General features: G+C 52.5%; 1 protein-coding gene across 4 annotated transcripts in view; it reads right to left on the bottom strand.

Moving 5' to 3' along the window:
* Positions 1-19,074, bottom strand: part of LOC116941059 (uncharacterized) — a 58,198-nt gene that overhangs the window by 25,659 nt on the left and 13,465 nt on the right. For all 4 annotated transcript variants that reach the window (XM_032951659.2, XM_032951657.2, XM_032951658.2 and 1 more), the window contains exon 2: positions 6,575-6,735. In XM_032951659.2, the coding sequence (XP_032807550.2) occupies positions 6,575-6,735 (161 nt within the window). The remainder of the gene's footprint in view (positions 1-6,574; positions 6,736-19,074) is intronic.

Below are 19,074 nucleotides of genomic sequence, written 5' to 3' on the forward strand. Positions count from 1 at the left end.
CACTTAGGTGCGAAGACCAGAGGGGGGTGGTGGGGGGGGGGTTAACGTATCATACAAATACATAAAACAGTAATCGTTTCCTGGACGCTCGAAAACTCGGCGGAATTTTTGCTGTGCATGGTGGACAATGAACCACACACACAGAGATGTCTGATAAGGTGTGCCCGTGACAGCCGCGTAATATCGGAATATCCATCACTTGCATGCCCCCCCCCCTCCACGTTTGTACGATTCGGATCGCTGTTCTCGCTGTTTTCGCTGCTGCTGCTGCGGCTGCTGCTGCTGCTACGGCTGCTGGCTGCTGGCTGCTGCTGCTGCTACGGCTGTTGCTGCTGTGGCTGCTGTGCTGCTGCTGCTGCGGCTGCTGCTGCGGCTGCTACGGCTGTTGCTGCTGCTGCGGCTGCTGCTGCTGCGGCTGCTGGCGGCATGCGGACGCATTTTAATTGTCATGCTGCCTGGGACGCCGGTTGAAAAGTAAAGCGCCTGGCACTGAGACACTGCGTGCATACATTGGATCGTCTTTGTGAAAGCTATCGTGAGCTCCCCCTTTTTGTATTAGAGAGAGACTGACGAACAAACGGACAGAGACAGACAGACAGACGCACGTACGGACGGACAAGGCGAATGAGCTCACGCTTTTCTACCTTATCTGGAAAGCGTTACAAAGAGCTGCTCAACTGAAGCACCACGGATGACTGAGCTCTCCACTGCACTCCTCTCTCTGATCGTGATCGTGCCACGGTCGCTCACCTCATCCTCGTAATGAGAAAAAGGTGAGCCCCCCCCCCCCCCCCAGAGCCACTCGCTCGACCGGATCCTGCAGATGCAGCGGGTACCGGGCGCACCTTCCAGCTGGGTCAATCTTCTGATAAAGGCATCGCAGGACTTTTCCTAATGCCAAATTAATGAGCTTTTTATTTGACCCAGCTTCCAGAGAGCATGCCCCCCCATCCCACACCCCCCCCCCATCCCACACACCCCCCCATCCCACACACCCCCCCAGAGGGCCGACCAACAATTTCCGCCGCTCATCTTTTTTTTTGCTCTTCATGTCGTCTCACGGATTAGTGTTGCAGAATTAAGGGCGAATGCCAATTGTGGTCACTTGGTCGTGGTTTGCTTTTTTCTTTGGTGTGTGTGTGTGTGTGGGGCCATAGGTGACCTGGCAGAGACGCACGTGTGCGTGTGTGGACTCTCCCACGCTGTCCAGAGGTGAGCCCGTTTGTTGTTGTTGTTGCTTTTGTCCGTCTGCGAGACTTACACCCCGGATCGAAGAGGTGTGGACATGGACGAAGTGACCTCGTGAGTATGCGACGCTTTGTTTCGTCAAGTGAATTGGCACCCATTGTTGGCACCGCGCAAAGTTCAACATTCGGTGGTTTAAAAACAAAATTGATCAGAACCACCCGATGTTTTATGTGCTCCCCAAACATGTGGTGTCTTGTGTGTGACGTGACGGCTCAAATGACCTCGATTGTGCCTGTGTTGCTCTCGAGCCAATGAAACCCCCTGCCACGCTCGATCATCAGGCGCGCCACGCGTTCAACGAGTCTCAACGCCGCGAGCGATTACTGCAGCCCGGCGCATCTCTCCGAGTCCGCCAGCGGGCGTAGCTGTCGAGTGCGCAGGCGGTGCAACTGCACCAGGCCTCAACGGGGCCGCAGAGTCCCGGGACGCCGGGCTATGACGAGGTGGGGACATAGGAGAAGGCGTGGGGGGGGGGGGGTCCCATTTCAATCCTCGCAAAAGGCCCCCTCCCCCCCACGCCACGCCGCTCGAAGGCCACGGTGCCCCCAGCTGCCGCGTGTCTCGCTGGACCCTGCGATCGGCGCGGCGGTGCTGGGCGGAGATTGAGTTTGGTTCCCAGTGAATAGTGTGCGAGTTTCTGTGAGGCCGGAGTAGTTTCACGCGTGACTGTCAGTCACCAGAGCCACAGCAATCGCGAGATGTATACTGGACATGGTGCGCCGGGGGTGGAAATGTTATCCGGGGTCACGGAACTGGGAAGAACCGGCTGAAATGAAGCCCTGGTGCTGGGTTTTGTGTGTGTGTGTGTGCGCGCGCCGCATGCGGGCCCCATATCAAGCAGTACTGGGGCCATTCACACGCTCTGATGTGTAGCGAGACAAGGACTGTGCGTGTGTGCGTGTGTGTGTGCGTGTGTGTGTGCGTGCGTGCGCGTGCTGCCTGGCAGCAGATGCCGGGAGACGCTGGCAGATAGCATGAATCGGAGCACTTTCTAGCGGACTGCAGGGAGGACGTGAACCCATTATGTACATCATGTTCGGCATTTAAGCGCTCGATAAAGACACGCAAATCCTTATCCTCGTATATGACTATTTATCGATGAATCGATACGTTATTACAGCCATAGCTTTTAGCCATCACAGTATAGGAGGTCTGTGAGGCTCACAGTGATTTTCATCAGCATCATCGTCATCATAATATCCTTAATTTATAATCGGGCAAGGGATGCATTGACCGATAGGCCATGCACGATGAGACTCAATGAAATGCGCAATTGTGGGTGGAACTCTCGTGCGGGAATCCTCTGTTCCTTTAGGATGTATAAGTTTAAACTCTAAACACCTGTGTGAAGGGCAGAGTGCAGGCTTGCTAGGACTGCAGTTACTTCTATCCAGTCCACACCAGCAGTGGATATCATGGCAGAATTCAAAAAATCCACCTGGAGCGCTGAACGTGTGTGCTCAGTGATCACTGATGCAATCTGTGACGGCTTCGGAAATATTCTATGAAGGTTTAAAGAAACGTTTAGTGACATAGACACAATTGTGACTTTTTAAAACAAATTAGTGATTTTCTGGGTGTTTGTTTTCTCCACATCAACAGTTCTAAAGCAAAGGTTCTCTTTATGTTTGTTTTATTGTGTTTGCCCACAATTATCTCCGTTCGGACCTCTCGCAGAGAAGTGCAACCCCTCTGTGTTAGAGAATGGCCTGCGGAAGTGTACATCACAGAGCTACGTCTGAGATCCCCTGAGAGTGGCCTGTAATCCGTGCCATAGGGGGCCAGCACTTTCCCACACACCTCGCCATTCATTAAGAGCCATGGTCATCACACGATCGTCAAAATATATTAAATTCCCAGGCCTGGAATTCATCGAAATTAATTGCAGAAACTAGATTTATGTCATGGGTTTTTTGTGTGTGTATATATTGGTGACCGGGCTGAGACCATTAACTCACTGCCAGGGGCGGAGCCACAGGGGGGGGCTGGGTGGAGCTCAGCTAACCCCTGGAATTTTTGGAAAGTCGGTAATCGGGATAACCGGATATCCGGCTGCTGCAAAATGCTGCAGGCTACCACCTTGTGCTGCCCTGCAGGCTGCTACCTTGTGCTGCCCTGCAGGCTGCTTGAGCGGCAGCCTTTCGAACTTATTAGCCACATCAGCGGCTCCGACCTATTAATAAACTCCGCGTTCAAATCCCTATAAATTAGTTTTATACATTTGTAGCGCCCATTGGAAAACATAAACACTGGATATCTCAGAATATTGAAGTCAGCCCCTCCCAAAGTCAAAATCCTGGCTCCGCCCCTGCTCACTGCACCTGAGAACTCAGTTTAATCACAAACCACCACTGACTGCATTCAAACTCAGGAGCTTGAAAGTCAGCGGTACCTGCTCGGCGCTCTGAGCTCTGAGCCACGCGGCGACCTCTTTAAACATTGACACACACACATACACACATATGTAGTGGAGTATGAAGGTGTGTTGTGGAAACTGCGCGATTGCATGATCACACGGACAGTGTGGGTTTATCTGGGGTCAGCCTGTGGAGAAGGCGTAAACAGTGTGGGTCATGTTAGGACAGCCAGGTGCAAAGGCTGGGATGATGAGGTAACGGTTGGGCCAATTAAGACAGAGGATCAGCAACGGCGGTGATTGGCTGTGGCTGTTGTCAAGGGCGAGGAGGCGTCGGGATGTCTGGAGAAGGACAGGTGTTTGAGGACGCGAAGCGTGCAGAGGCACGCGGGCCAATTAATTAGCGATAATGAGAATGGGGATAAATTGGGGGAGACACAGAGAGACAGGGGTTGGTTAGAGTTGGGAGCTGTACGATGAAGACGCAGAGTTAGGAACGGAGTAGAAGCAGAGTCTAGAAACAGAGTTTGGAAACAGAGTAGAAACAGAGTTCGGAACAGAGTTGGAGACAGAGTGAGAAACGGAGTTGGAATAGCGTCAGCGGAGCTGAAGCAAGACGAAGTAGTTAGCAGTGGAGTGAGCGTAGCGATAGCGGAGCGAAGGCGCTGTGTGCGAGTTGCTGAACGGAGACTCGCTTGTGCGAAGACGCTGTGTGCGGAGGAGCTGAGGAGAATAGCCAGCAGTGGAGAGAGTGTAGCAATAGCGGAGGTGAAGACGCTGGGTGTGGAGCTGCTGAACGGGGACTCGCTCTGTGCGAAGACGTTGTGTGCGGAGAAGTGAAGTGATAGTGGGGAGACAAAGGTGGTGAGCGAGACGGGCGGAGCACGGCGAGTGAGCCGTGGTGACCAGGATACTGTGGAGTGTGGAGGACATGTTGAATGTTGTAAATAAAGCGGTGTTTGAAGAAAGACAGAAGTTGTCCGCATAAAGTCAAACACTACACATATATACAAAAACCAATTCACACCAGTAGCCACTTGGCCTCATCCGCCAGCAGTGTGGCCATGCAGAGCCAGACTGCCTTTGACGCAGAAAGACCGGAGTGCAACCACCGGCTTTTGCAGCGTCAAGGTTACGCTGACAGTCTGTTGGCCCCGGACTGGCAACACATTTCTTTTTTTTTAGTTGTTGTTGCAATTTCTGCTGAATGTGAGAGCGCCAGCGGTCAGCGATACTTCCTGCGGTGTTAATAGGCGAGGCCTCAGCACTCGGCCGAGAGGGCACGTCGACCGTCGCGAGCAAAGCGGCACTGTAGACACAATTGCCGCCGCGCCTGCTGGTGTTTTGAACTTTTTTTTTGTATATATGTTTAAAAAAAAACATTTATAAATCAGCAAGCGTCTCGCGAGGGACGGGCGGGGGGGTGGGGTTTGTTTATCGTCGGCGGCTGCGAGGGGCGCATGTGTCGATTGCTGCGCACTTCCTTCCTGGCTCGGGAAACACAAAGCAAACTTGAGGCCAGCCCAATATCACGTTACGCCAGGCGGCGAGGCCAACACAGTCGCAGCCTTATTTGCCGCAAAAATCTTAACTGTTTGGCCTTTTGCCGTGATGGCGCATTCCAAAATTGCCCCGCGTGCGTTTTGGAGCAAGCTTGAGGCTGTTTTGTGTTTGTTGGTGGCGTTGTTGTTGTTGTTGAAAGAGACTTGCCTTAAATTGTTTACTTTAACAATATAAAGGCACCGTGCTTCACTCTCGTTTTGCTATTTTTACCGGAGGCAGCGTTAGAGAATATTTTTTTTCCTCTCCCATCTAAAGTCAGAATTTTTGCCGCAGTGCCAAAACAAATTACCTAGATGCTCGGCGTGGAAACAAGCACGCCTTGTCACGAATATACACATATATGTATAAGTGTATAATTACGTATAACCTGGTCAGAATCAAAAATTGTGCATTAAATTCGGACACTGCATGAATAAATCTCGTGCAGGCTTGTGCGCGGACGTTTAAAGGCGTTCCCTCACTCTGAGCATGCCACAGCGTGACTTTGCGCAACGACCAGCCCGTTCGTTGAAGCATTCTGGCACGGCGAAAAATGGTCGGTCCTATACAGGCATAAAATAAAAAAATACCCTACAAAAACACGTGCAAGCACACACACTCACGCACTCAAGTGTACACAAACCCCGGCAGGCGTAACACAAACTCAGCCGAGTGAAAATTCGTACCGACAGACGTGCATGGTAGCATAAACATCCAAACTCCCACACGCATCTCTGCTCACGCACACGTTACGCAGGTCCTAAGGACGACGGTTAAAATGGTGCCGGTGATATGTGCGCACGCTACTCCCGGTGTGCCCTGCCCTCGTAATTGTGCCTGGGGAAGGACGCGCCTCTGCGGAGGGGATGCCGGTGGTGGCCGGCAGTCGAGACTAATGATGGAGTGGCAGCCGAAGAAGGGAAGCAGACCCCAAGAGAGCATCCACCGGGGAAATGGCACGGTGAGGTCAGAAATGGTACATTGAGGTCAGAAACGGTACGGTGAGGTCAGAAATGGTACAACGAGGTCAGATTGCACGCAGGGACTGGATGGATTGTTAATTAGCGGCAGTGTAAGGGATGGCGACAGCTTGGATAGGCCTTCATCCAGCAGTGCATAAATGATGGCTGATGATAGTGATGACCATGATCATAACCCACTCCCACGAATAAAACGCACTGACACTATGGTCATACGCAAGGCTTCATCTCAGCTGGGTCCGTCCGCGTCGGCGACACGAACAACGCTTCTGCACCCGGCACACCGCATCCAATGTACCACCTGTCGCTAAGGCCCTGGCTACTCGCCATGTGCCCCCTACGTTCAGCGAGCAATCAATCCCCCATCTGTAGCGTGTACGGCCGCTACGGGCGCCCTTGCGCGAGCAGAGGCAGCGGCGACGCGAACGCCCCAACGTGGCAATCGCACCTGGGTGGCCTTGTCGCAGGTGGAGTTGAGACCGTGGTGAGGCACGGGAGGCTCCCTGGGCCACTGCCCGCTCAGGTAGGGTCCCGTGAGGGCACCGGGGGGCCCCCCCTGCCAGCCGGCCCCTGCTGGGGCAGTCACGTGGAAGGTGCGAGAGCGCTGCACTGTGGAGGGGGGTAGAAAAAAAGCAGAGCGGACGACGAGCGTCAGCGGACGACGAGCGTGAGCGGACGACGCGCGTGTGATTGTCGGACGCAAGCAGTGGCCGTTGCTGCGTTGCTTCACACGTTTTGCATTTCACACATTTTAAACGTCGTAAAAATTGTACAACTCGAGCCAGTGGAGCGCCACGACTCTCGAATTCGCGTCGCTCGCGTGACCGAGACAGCCAGGGACACCCAAGGGCCGCGCCGCGTGTTTGTTGCAGTACGCGTGCACGTGTACAGCCCCCTTTGTCTCTCCACTGCTGGATGAGGGCCTCCCCACACACATGAGGGTCGTGGGAGTTTTATTTGATGGTAATTCACCAGGCTTGGTTAGTACGGGTTGGTTAAGGCGGTGGGCGCATAGGAAATACAGTACAACAGTGGAGTTTGCTGCACTGCCGTCTGCTTGTCAACCACGTGTAGTGTGCTAATTCACAGACACCAGTAGAAGGTACGCTCTCTCTTTTATTCCGGCCTTCACAGCCTTAGGGGATAACCACACACCGGGTCGGGACAGCCAACATGCTGCCAGACCCACAGCTTGAAGAGGGTGAAGATCACAACGACGACGGCAGCACGACGAGTTCCATTCCAGATCGCAGCAGCCCCGACTGTGAGTCAGAGCTCGCCTTTTATCTTCCCCAGCGTGGCCAGGCTCCGCCCTCGGGCCCGCACCCCTCTGGATCCCCCAGAGGGCTCCGTGCCTAGCCCACAGGTGCAATTGGTAGAACGGGCTGCTACCCCTAATTCCATTGTCCAACAATCTCCCAGCGGCACGCGCTACAGTGACTCATTCAATGTCACTACACATGTAGCACAGTCCCGCAGCTGTCGAAAACAACAACCAGGCGTGCACACGGTGTTCACCCAACCGAGCGCTATCTTGGCTCAACGCCGCTTAGCTTCCAAGATCTCACGCTATCGGATGCATTGCTGTTGATGCGTTTGTAGGGTTAAAGTCATTTACGGTTACGGAGATTCATATTTAAGAAGGGCAAACGTCAGAGATATTGTAAACTGCTCTTATGTGTCACGGAAGGGAAACTGAAATGGTTAGCACACTTTGCGCTTGAGCCTCGTGAGTCGAGTTCAATTCCAGCCATCGTTAATATCAATGGCAAAGTGGTATTTGAAGTAAGTCTCGTGCCACCCACATTCATCAGTCTGCATGAACCAGCCTGGTGAAGTATGGTTAAATAAAAAATCCCCCATAACTGCCACAGCATGAGGGGGCCCTTCATCGGGCAGTGGATTGACGAAGGGCCACCTCCGAATGGCACGGTTGGCTACGTACGGTGCGAAAGAAGTTCAACATATCATTAGACCTCCTTTGCCTGTACCAAAATGTAATAATAGGGTTTTTTTCCCCTTTTTTCTGGCAACAAAACTGAAACCTTTTTACAAGTATTCATGTCTGCATTAACCACGATACCTGCAGTCAAAATGCAAACAAAAAACATACTATGATAATATATGCATTGTCCTTGAAACTGATTGGTCCACACCAAGGGAAGGCTTTCTTTTGAGCCTCGACCCAATTGGTGCTCGACCAGATGACGCCAAAAGGCGTACAGCTCAAAGACAATGCACTATCAAAGTAATGAGGGCTCGGGGTGAGCATCTACATCATTAGACCTCCTTTGCCAGTACCAAAATGTAATAATAAGGTTTTTCCCCTTTTTTCTGGCAATAAAACTAAAACCTTTTTACAAGGATTCATGTCTGCATTAACCACAATACCTGCAGTCAAAATGCAAACAAAAAACATACTATGAAAATATATGCACCCAGACTGCTGAAACTGATTGGTCCACACCAAGGGACGGCTTTGGTGTGGACCAATCAGTTTCAAGGACAATGCATATATTATCATAGTATGTTTTTTGTTTGCATTTTGACTGCAGGTATTGTGGTTAATGCAGACATGAATCCTCGTAAAAAAGGTTTCAGTTTTGTTGCCAGAAAAAAGGGGGAAAAAACCCTATTATTAAGTTCAACATACATATGCAAACAATTAATACTATTATAGGATATTTAGTAAGGGCAAGGGGGCACAGAAATGCTGGAACTGTTTTTCTAAATACATTCAGGGCAATTTAGCTTAAACTCAGTTTCCATCAAAGGTTTATAGAGGTGCGTACATTACAAAAAGAAACCATCTGTGTGTATAAAGTGCACGCAGTAATGGTAAACATTTCTCCAAAGGCAACGCACACCGCGAGCTTTCTTGCAAATGTAATTATAAATGCAACGGTACAGTTGATCATAATTGTGTTATTATTCACCTGACAATTACAAAGCGGGAGAGGCCGCGTTTTGGAAACGTGCCGGGCGAGGCCGTCGGGAGAGACTTTTGCAGAATCCTCAAGAGGTGGGGATCGTGGTGCTTGCAATGTGGACGCACGCAACGAGATGAAGGACACTAAAGGTAAAGATACCCCCGAGAGCGCACCCAGACTGCTGGCGCAAGTGCCATTAGCGAGCGTTGAGACAGAAGCATTCACGAGCATGGGGAGACCGCCCTTCGCGTGTGTATGTTGCCAAGTTGTGAAGGAACCTGGCAAAAAGAGAATAACGCAGTGTTCCAATTTACATATGGATGAGTCGGGTACCTCGTGCATTTTAAAGAGGCATCATTAGCAATGATTGACAACACGTAAGGGATATATATTTATTTCTTACACGTGCCATTATGATCGCGCTATGCCAAGTCGACACCTCCCCCAATTCCTTTTTGAAATTTATCGAGTTGATTCGGTCGCCGGACCCGTAACGCGAGCAGTAAATTACGATCTTCGCACTGCGTACATTGGCACGCGCGTGTGAATATTAACAACCGCGTTTTGACGCCGATGAGCATTCGTCGCTGCACTCGACAAAAATGCCATGCTGTCCCGCGTGTCATCAAAGAAAAATGTCACGTGCCGTCTCAACATTTAAATGTGAGCGCGCGCACGCACGCACACACACACACTGGTGCAGCCACTCAGGAGAAGGGGGGGGTGTATCCGCACATAGAAAGTCTCGCGCGAATCGGCAATGCATCTTGGCTGGCGTGAGCCAAGCTGCCCAATTCCAACCACCCCCAAACACTTTCTCAATCTCTCCATGGCCTGGCACATAGGCCTCTCTGGACTCTCCGGTGCAGTTGCACCGCCTGCACACTCAAGTCTCCCACCCCCCCTCCCTCCCGTATTTCCCGTGGATCACGGGCAGCCACCGTTCTTCGTGAGCGCTGTCGCGGCCTGCGCTCTCCAGCCTCCAAAACAAGGATTCCATCTTATCTGAGTCTGTGCAGAAGTCCGAATCTCGAATTGATTCATTCATTTGTGTATTCATTTGTGTTTTTTTTTTGGGGGGGGGGGGGGCGGGGGGAGGTTTTTCATGGCGGGAACTGCCCGTGACTTTCCACCACAAAAATCAGAAGCGGTTTGATGACCAGCGCACGCGACAACGCGGACATACGGGCGCCTCACGATGATGACTTAAGGGCCGTTCATAAATGACGTCACGCGATTTTGGACCATTTCTGACCCCCCCCCCACCTCGTCACACGGCGTCACAAAAGTCAAACCCCCCTCAAATATGACGTCACAAAGCTCTGCCCCCCCCCCCCCCCGCCAAAATAAAACATGCATCAAATCGCTTTAAACTATTGTCATTGTAATGCGTATTTAATGTTGCGCTGCACTCTGATGTTGTAGGAGAGAACATTTATTAAAAAGTCTATTCAATTAAGTAGAACGTACTGTCTATATTTATTTAAAGTTGTGCATTTTGATGTGACGTCACATTTCTCAAACCTCCCCCCCCCCTTCGTCACACATCGTCACAAATGTCTGACCCCCCCCCCCCCCCACGTGCGAGACGTCATTTATGGACGGCCCCTTAAGGCAGGAAACGAACATCTTCAAGTGGCTTCTGGGAGGAGCCAGATTGTTCTTTGCCGGTGCCACGTGCTGTGCACGCGCGGTGCACACGTGGTGCATGTCCCTACTGGACATCTGTGCAAAAAGAGCTTCATAGCTCATCAGATTCATCCTCCAGTTTAAATAAATATTCTGATTGTGCGCGGAGGGATGGAGGGATCACGTGTGCTTTCCCTTTGCGTCACAGCGTGTACCCAAAACCTTGACGCTCTAGCCAAGCCAAATTGTGACTACTCGGCATTTTTATAAAATGGTTTAAAATTAGCGCAGCGACATCTGCATGTGCGCACTCTGCGTGTGTTTGCTTGAGAATTATTAACGGCGGTGGTTTGTTTTTTCGAGAGCCGGACTTTGGAGACTCGGTAATAAGAAATAAAACATTTCCCATGGCGCGTGACGACATGCACACACTAGGTGCCTCTTGAAAATGTGTTTTCCTTCTCGCAAGGAAAACAGAAAACGCAGGTCGGAGCGTTTCTGCTTAAATTTTCGGTTTATGTTTTATGGTTGGCGCAGAGGTAAAGGCCATTGAGCACTAAAAGCTCATTTTTGATGGAGACCTGGTTACTAGAAGCTGGTTACTACAGCAAAAACACACGGACAAAACGATCCGTAAAAAAAAAACTGTACACATGGTCAAGTTTCGAATGGCAAAATATCATGCATCAATATTACGGTAACAACCAGCACGGGAAATACAAGGCTAACTAACGGAACGCATCGCATACAAAACAAAATGTATAACTCAAAGTCTGCAAAGCAGAGGAATGGATTGCGCGCACACATGAACGGAAATCTGAGGGCCCAGAGGTGATTTAGAAGGAGGACAAGGACGGTAAGGTTCTGATCCCAAACATTTTTGCTCGGTTATTCCAGAGATTAAGGGCCGCCATAGAGGAAGAAATTGATTGACAGCTCACGACAACGCTTGAGGGATATATTTATGAGCAATGGGTGTGACAATCATCTATGTCCATTGTGGCAGCCCTTTTATAGCCTTGGGAATTTCACAGTCTCATGAGCAGGCCCAGTCTCTCCATAAGAAGACCACAATTGATCTCATGCAGTAACAATAATAATAATTTTATTTAAATTTCATGGAAAAAAAATATCCTACAATGTCGATTTATGTATGAATTGAATGCCTCGGCAATGAAATGCCTCCGCATCTCAATACGCTGCACATAGATACTTGACACGTGTATTTTAGAGCGAGAGATAGGCAGGTCCAGTCATGCACAACAGAGCAGTAACTATATTCTTGGTCCTTTTGGTAAAGTCACGTAGAAGGGAAACAATAAAATAATACAAAATATATATGAAACAATAAAATTCTCACGACGTTTCGACCGCAACACAAGCAATCATCATCATGTGTGAAAACCACAGCAAGAAAATTTGAAAAAAGTGGCGATTTTTTTTTAACGTTAGCACCACGGAGAGCGATTTGACAGTTTGTTCAGATGGACGAGTCCATCTATGTTCGGAAAAGAGGAGGGGGGAGACGAAAAATGATGGATGCGGTCTGAAAGCCACCGTAAGCGTGAACAATCAATTAAGAGCACTAACTATTAAAGGTCTTGAGCGTGGACTTGAACCAAGGGGCAGGGAGTCAACAGCACGGACGGCTTGCGTTAGGAAGTTCCGGACTCCCGAGGGCGACTAAGAGGGTCGGGTCGTGGGGGTCGGGGCGAGAGCTCCCCAGTGAAGCGAGAGGGGAGGCGGCTGTGTGGGAGTGCGAGAGGCCACGTTGGGTCCTGTGTGCTTCTCGGCCTCCATAGAGACCCGACTTCACATCCCCCTACCCCCCCCACCATCACCCCATCCACCACCTCGACTCTTATTAACAAACATAGCCTTCGCTAAGAAACATAATCATCGATCTCTTACAGGTGATTACACTTTCTCTCCGAATCAATGTGAGTGAAAGCTGACTCGGTCCGCGTGCAGTCCAATCGATGGCAGATGCACGGAGCGGGGTGGCTCCACGTGCTCGCTACGCCTGGCCCCCCTTTGTTTACTTGCCTCTCTCTCTCTCTCTCCCCAGGGTACGAGACGACCCCCCGATGGCCAGGAAAAGTACACGTACTCATTTTTCCCTGTTGCTCCAGATGTTGGCACGCCCATTAAATGTGTATGACTCTCCCTTGCCCTCTCTCCCCTTCTCCTCCAACACCGGGCTTCGCTCGAGACGCGAATCCTCATCCACGCCATTCGGCGCCGACGCTGAGATATGCGACTCTGGCAACTTCTCTCCGCCGTCGACGCCTTTTCGATCGCATTGTCTTGACCTGGCAAATCGCAGGCTCGCGTTCACGTGGGCCTGCGTTTTTCGCCTCGACCATTCGAAGCCCCCGTGGTTTGTGACCAATTGCGAGAGACGTTGGAACAAAGGAAGAAGATGCGACGAAGCGTTGGAAGAGACACGTTAACATTGAATTTGTCGTTGTAAAGTAAGCGTAAATGAATTTGTTTTATTCGTGAAATATTACGCTCACCGCAATGGCAATTACGAGTAAAATTACTCCAGAAAGGGGGAACACAATTACAGCGAAATTGCAGCGTTCGGTTGTGTAATGAATTACCATGGACGCAGTAATTACATCTCGCTAAAGCCTGGCACGTACTGCACATGCGGGCAAATTCATACATTACAATGCATCGTTTCTCCATTGAAACGTTTTGCCGTGCATACATTTGCATCGTATAATTTGATAGACACCCGAGAGGCAGGATGGGATCGTTTCTATGGCAATCTCAAACGCGCCTGACAAATACGATTCAACCTCATTTACGAGGGACAGCAAGTTCCCGTTTGTTTTGTTTATCCCACTGCAAGACCCAAAGTGACCCGAACCACTGGATCCAGTGGCGCGGTTGGCATGGGCCCTGTGGAAGGAAATTAAAATCGGGCACTCCCTCACCCCTCCCATCCCCCACGCGTCCACTCCCCCCCCCCCCACGTGCCTACTCCCCCCACCCCCCGTTCTCCTCTCCCCCCCCCCACGTGCCCACTCCCCCCACCCCCGTGTCTACTTCCCCCCACCCCCCCGTGTCTACTCCCCCCACCCCCCCGTGTCTACTCTCCCCACCCCCCGTGTCTACTCCCCCCACCCCCCGTGTCTACTCCCCCCACCCCCCCCGTGTCTACTCCCCCCACCCCCCCGTGTCTACTCCCCCCCCCCCGTGTCTACTTCCCCCCACCCCCCCCGTGTCTACTCCCCCCACGTGCCCACTCCCCCCACCCCCGTGTCTACTCCCCCCACCCCCCCGTGTCTACTCCCCCCACCCCCCCCGTGTCTACTCCCCCCACCCCCCCCGTGTCTACTCCCCCCCCCCGTGTCTACTTCCCCCCACCCCCCCGTGTCTACTCCCCCCACGTGCCCACTCCCCCCACCCCCGTGTCTACTCCCCCCACCCCCCCCGTGTCTACTCCCCCCACCCCCCCCGTGTCTACTCCCCCCCCCCGTGTCTACTTCCCCCCACCCCCCCGTGTCTACTCCCCCCACGTGCCCACTCCCCCCACCCCCGTGTCTACTCCCCCCACCCCCCCCGTGTCTACTCCCCCCACCCCCCCCGTGTCTACTCCCCCCACCCCCCCCGTGTCTACTCCCCCCCCCCGTGTCTACTTCCCCCCACCCCCCCGTGTCTACTCCCCCCACGTGCCCACTCCCCCCACCCCCGTGTCTACTCCCCCCACCCCCCCCGTGTCTACTCCCCCCACCCCCCCCGTGTCTACTCCCCCCACCCCCCCCGTGTCTACTCCCCCCCCCCCCGTGTCTACTTCCCCCCACCCCCCCGTGTCTACTCCCCCCACGTGCCCACTCCCCCCACCCCCGTGTCTACTCTCCCCACCCCCCCCCGTGTCTACTTCCCCCCCCCCCACCACTCTTTGTAACCCAGCGCCTGAGCCCCTCTGGCCCCGTAGGTCCCGGTCGCAGCAGTTGCACCGCCTGCACAATCGACTGAACCGTCACGTGAGCACACCGAGAGGGCGGCACCAGCATTGTGGACGCATCCCCATCATTCAAAGCCCGCTCGAGTGAGGGGGGTCACTCTCCTCTGTTGCCCATTGAGTTTGGAACGACGTTCCTCCGGCCATCTGTGCTGTTCACACCCCCCCCCACTCCCCACTCCTCCTCTGTTCAAGTCCAGGCTCAAGACTTCTCTCATCCCCTCTGCCCATGACTGACTGCACTTCCTTCTGAAATACATTAATATACCGTAAAGGAAGCCAGGCATGGCCACTGGTCGCACCACAACCCTTCATGTGCAGACCTAACTAAGTTCTCGCTCGCAACACCTGCCCAAAAAGTCTATGCAGGCGATATGGGGGTTATCTTTCTCTTGTTATTGGCTTGTCGATATATATATCTGTCTATGTATGTATGCAAGTCAGGCACGTTGTGTATCTACATCTGTAGTGGGAGCTCTGCATGCCTGCTCGGGTTGAGTCGCTTAATATACTTCATTTTATTTGCGTTTGTATTTATTTTTAGTGATCTGCTCACCTTTCTTATACTTTGCACTTCCATCGTTTTGTGTTGTATTGTTTGCTGTAACTTTCTGGCGCACTCCTACTGCGATAACAATGAGCTTCACGGCTCATCGGATTTCCCCGGGATAAATAAAGATTCTGATTAATTGGGTAGTGCCGTCCTAGTTGCATCTTTAGCTTTGTTCTCCCAATTTCCGTTGTTCTGAGTGAGCCACGGGGACTCTGTGGGTAACGACGTTGTTCTGAGTGAGCCACGGGGGTTCTGTGGGTAACGACGTTGTTCTGAGTGAGCCACGGGGGTTCTGTGGATAACGACGTTGTTCTGAGTGAGTCACGGGGACTCTGTGGTTAACGACGTTGTTCTGAGTGAGCCACGGGGGTTCTGTGGTTAACGACGTTGTTCTGAGTGAGCCACGGGGGTTCTGTGGTTAACGACGTTGTTCTGAGTGAGCCACGGGTGGTTCTGTGGTTACCGACGTTGTTCTGAGTCACGGGAACTCTGTGGGTAACGACGTTGTTCTGAGTGAGCCACGGGGGTTCTGTGGGTAACGACGTTGTTCTTAGTGAGCCACGGGGGTTCTGTGGTTAACGACGTTGTTCTGAGTGAGCCACGGGGGCTCTGTGGTCAACGACGTTGTTCTGAGTGAGCCACGGGGGTTCTGTGGGTAACGACGTTGTTCTGAGTGAGCCACGGGGGTTCTGTGGGTAACCACGTTGTTCTGAGTGAGCCACGGGGGCTCTGTGGGTAACGATGTTGTTCTGAGTGAGCCACGGGGGTTCTGTGGTTAACGACGTTGTTCTGAGTGAGCCACGGGGGTTCTGTGGGTAACGACGTTGTTCTGAGTGAGCCACGGGGACTCTGTGGTTAACGACGTTGTTCTGAGTGAGCCACGGGGGTTCTGTGGGTAACGACGTTGTTCTGAGTGAGCCACGGTGACTCTGTGGGTAACGACGTTGTTCTGAGTGAGCCACGGGGGCTCTGTGGGTAACGATGTTGTTCTGAGTGAGCCACGGGGGGTTCTGTGGTTAACGACGTTGTTCTGAGTCACGGGGACTCTGTGGTTAACGACGTTGTTCTGAGTGAGCGACGGGGGGTTCTGTGGTTACCGACGTTGTTCTGAGTGAGCCACGGGGGTTCTGTGGTTAACGACGTTGTTCTGAGTGAGCCACGGGGGTTCTGTGGGTAACGACGTTGTTCTGAGTGAGCCACGGGGACTCTGTGGGTAACGACGTTGTTCTGAGTGAGCCACGGGGACTCTGTGGTTAACGACGTTGTTCTGAGTGAGCCACGGGGGTTCTGTGGTTAACGACGTTGTTCTGAGTGAGCCACGGGGGGTTCTGTGGTTAACGACGTTGTTCTGAGTGAGCCACGGAGGGCTCTGTGGTTACTGACGTTGTTCCACACAGAGCCACTGCGGCAGCGCTGCTGAGTGAACCCGAGCGAGCACGAACGAGCAGAATGAATGGGCCACGTGCGTGCTGAGCCGGTCTCTCACCAGCACTGCCGTTGTAACCGGGCCAACTCGACTCCCTCCCGGCCACACGAGGCTCTTGAACGTCAAGGGCGCGTGGCCGCGTTACCTGTAGCAGCTCTGCAGCGACCGAGGGAGAGGCGTGAGCCTGGAGTTTTTTTTCTTCCTCTTTATCGCTGCCGTTCGTGCGCCCAGAATCTACCACCCCCCCCCCCCCCAGCGTAACGACCCGCTACGCAAACAGGCCCGGCGCGAGCTGTGGAGGCCACTTGAGCCGTAAGTGTCACCAAAATCCCATGGTTACATGGGCCCTGTATCCAAAACAGCTCCTTTTCTAAGGCCCCCCGCCACCCACGACCCCCCCACCTCTCTCAATTCTGTCTGTAACGAGGCTGGCAGCTGCACTCAGGACCCACCGCCGCCCTGCGTCTGCGATGGTTGAACTCTTTCTCTCCTTTCCCACCCACTCGGCACTACTGCTTCACACGTCCCAGGGGCTCCGTTACACCGTAAATATAACCACACACTTTATGTCCCGCTACACACCCCCCCCCCCCTTCTTCCTTTTGTTTTAACAACTGGAGGGGATAAAGGGAAAGAATTTCGTGACCGCGGAAGAGGGGAGAGAGAGCTCGCTCGCGGCTGAGCTGTGCCGATGTAGAGATGAGCACGGTTGGCTACGTACGGTGTGCAAGACGTTCAACGTATCATAAATGTGTAGTGACATAGAACCGGTCACGTCGCAGCATAGCGCTGTCTGCTGGCGGGGAAGGGGATCTGCAGCTCGCAGCAGCCCTGACTGACAGCAGGCCACGTGATAGACTCCGAGAGGGATCTAGGGGAAGGGTCACGGAAGGGACACGTCGAGAACCCGCTAGTAGGTTCCAGAAGGGGGCGTGGCCGGGGGGGCGGAGCCAGGCCGCCTTGGCAGTGGAGGAGGGGCCTCGGGAGGGGACCTCGTGGCTGTCGTGTGGAGTGGGGGGATCCCCGTCGTCGTCGTCACTTGACATTGCGTTGCGAGATGTAGTTGGCTGTCTTAGTTCAGCGCCGTCAGTGTCAGGCGGCCAAGCGTCGTGTTGTTAGGCGAGCAACCAGTGGCGAGTTGCGTATCAGCGAGAGACAGCGGGAGTGAGTGTACCGGTGTAGGGTGCGTATTGTACAAAGTGTGCTCGGTGTTAATTAAAGAACTGCCTCCAAGAACTTACGTCTCCAAGTCAGTCACTGCGCATACGCGTGTTGTCAAAAGTGTGACATGGAACCCGGCCGTGAAAATCACCCCAACTCCCTCTTCTCTCTCTCTAAATGACAGTAAACCTGCTTCGTGGGCATCAGAGTCGCGTTGTGTTCGTAGACAACGCGACGCGCGTGCAACGTGAAGTGCAATGCGGTTTGCAGCCGTCAATTTCACTGGGATGGCTCGCCGGAATGGAAGGGAAGGAATGAGCACACACAGTGTGTAGAGTAAGTACACGCAGTGTGTGTGTAGAGTAAGCACACACAGTGTGTGTAGAGTAAGCACACACAGTGTGTAGAGTAAGTACACGCAGTGTGTGTGTAGAGTAAGCACACACAGTGTGTGTAGAGTAAGTACACACAGTGTGTGTAGAGTAAGCACACGCAGTGTGTGTAAAGTAAGTACACGCAGTGTGTGTAGAGTAAACACACACAGTGTGTGTAGAGTAAGTACACGCAGTGTGTGTGTAGAGTAAGCACACGCAGTGTGTGTAGAGTAAGTACACGCAGTGTGTGTAGAGTAAGCACACACAGTGTGTGTAGAGTAAGCACACGCAGTGTGTGTAGAGTAAGCACACTCAGCGTGTGTAAAGTAAGTACACACAGTGTGTGTAGAGTAAGTACACACAGTGTGTGTAGAGTAAGCACACAGTGTGTGTAGAGTAAGCACACGCAGTGTGTGTAGAGTAAGCACACGCAGTGTGTGTAGAGTAAGCACACACAGCGTGTGTAAAGTAAGTACACGCAGTGTGTAGAGTAAGTACACGCAGTGTGTGTAGAGTAAGTACACGCAGTGTGTGTGTAGAGTAAGCACACACAGTGTGTGTAGAGTAAGCACACGCAGTGTGTGTAGAGTAAGCACACGCAGTGTGTGTAGAGTAAGCACACACAGCGTGTAGAGTAAGTACACGCAGTGTGTGTAGAGTAAGTACACGCAGTGTGTGTAGAGTAAGTACACGCAGTGTGTAGAGTAAGCACACGCAGTGTGTAGAGTAAGCACACGCAGTGTGTGTAGAGTAAGCACACACAGTGTGTGTAGAGTAAGTACACGCAGTGTGTAGAGTAAGCACACACAGTGTGTGTACAGTAAGCACACACAGTGTGTGTGTAGAGTAAGCACACGCAGTGTGTGTAGAGTAAGCACACAGTGTGTAGAGTAAGTACA

The sequence above is a fragment of the Petromyzon marinus genome, chromosome 10, assembly GCF_048934315.1.
Source record: "Petromyzon marinus isolate PM22_M1 ecotype Great Lakes invasive population chromosome 10, UKy_Petmar_22M1.pri1.0, whole genome shotgun sequence".
In the NCBI taxonomy this organism is placed as follows: Eukaryota; Metazoa; Chordata; class Hyperoartia; order Petromyzontiformes; family Petromyzontidae; genus Petromyzon; species Petromyzon marinus.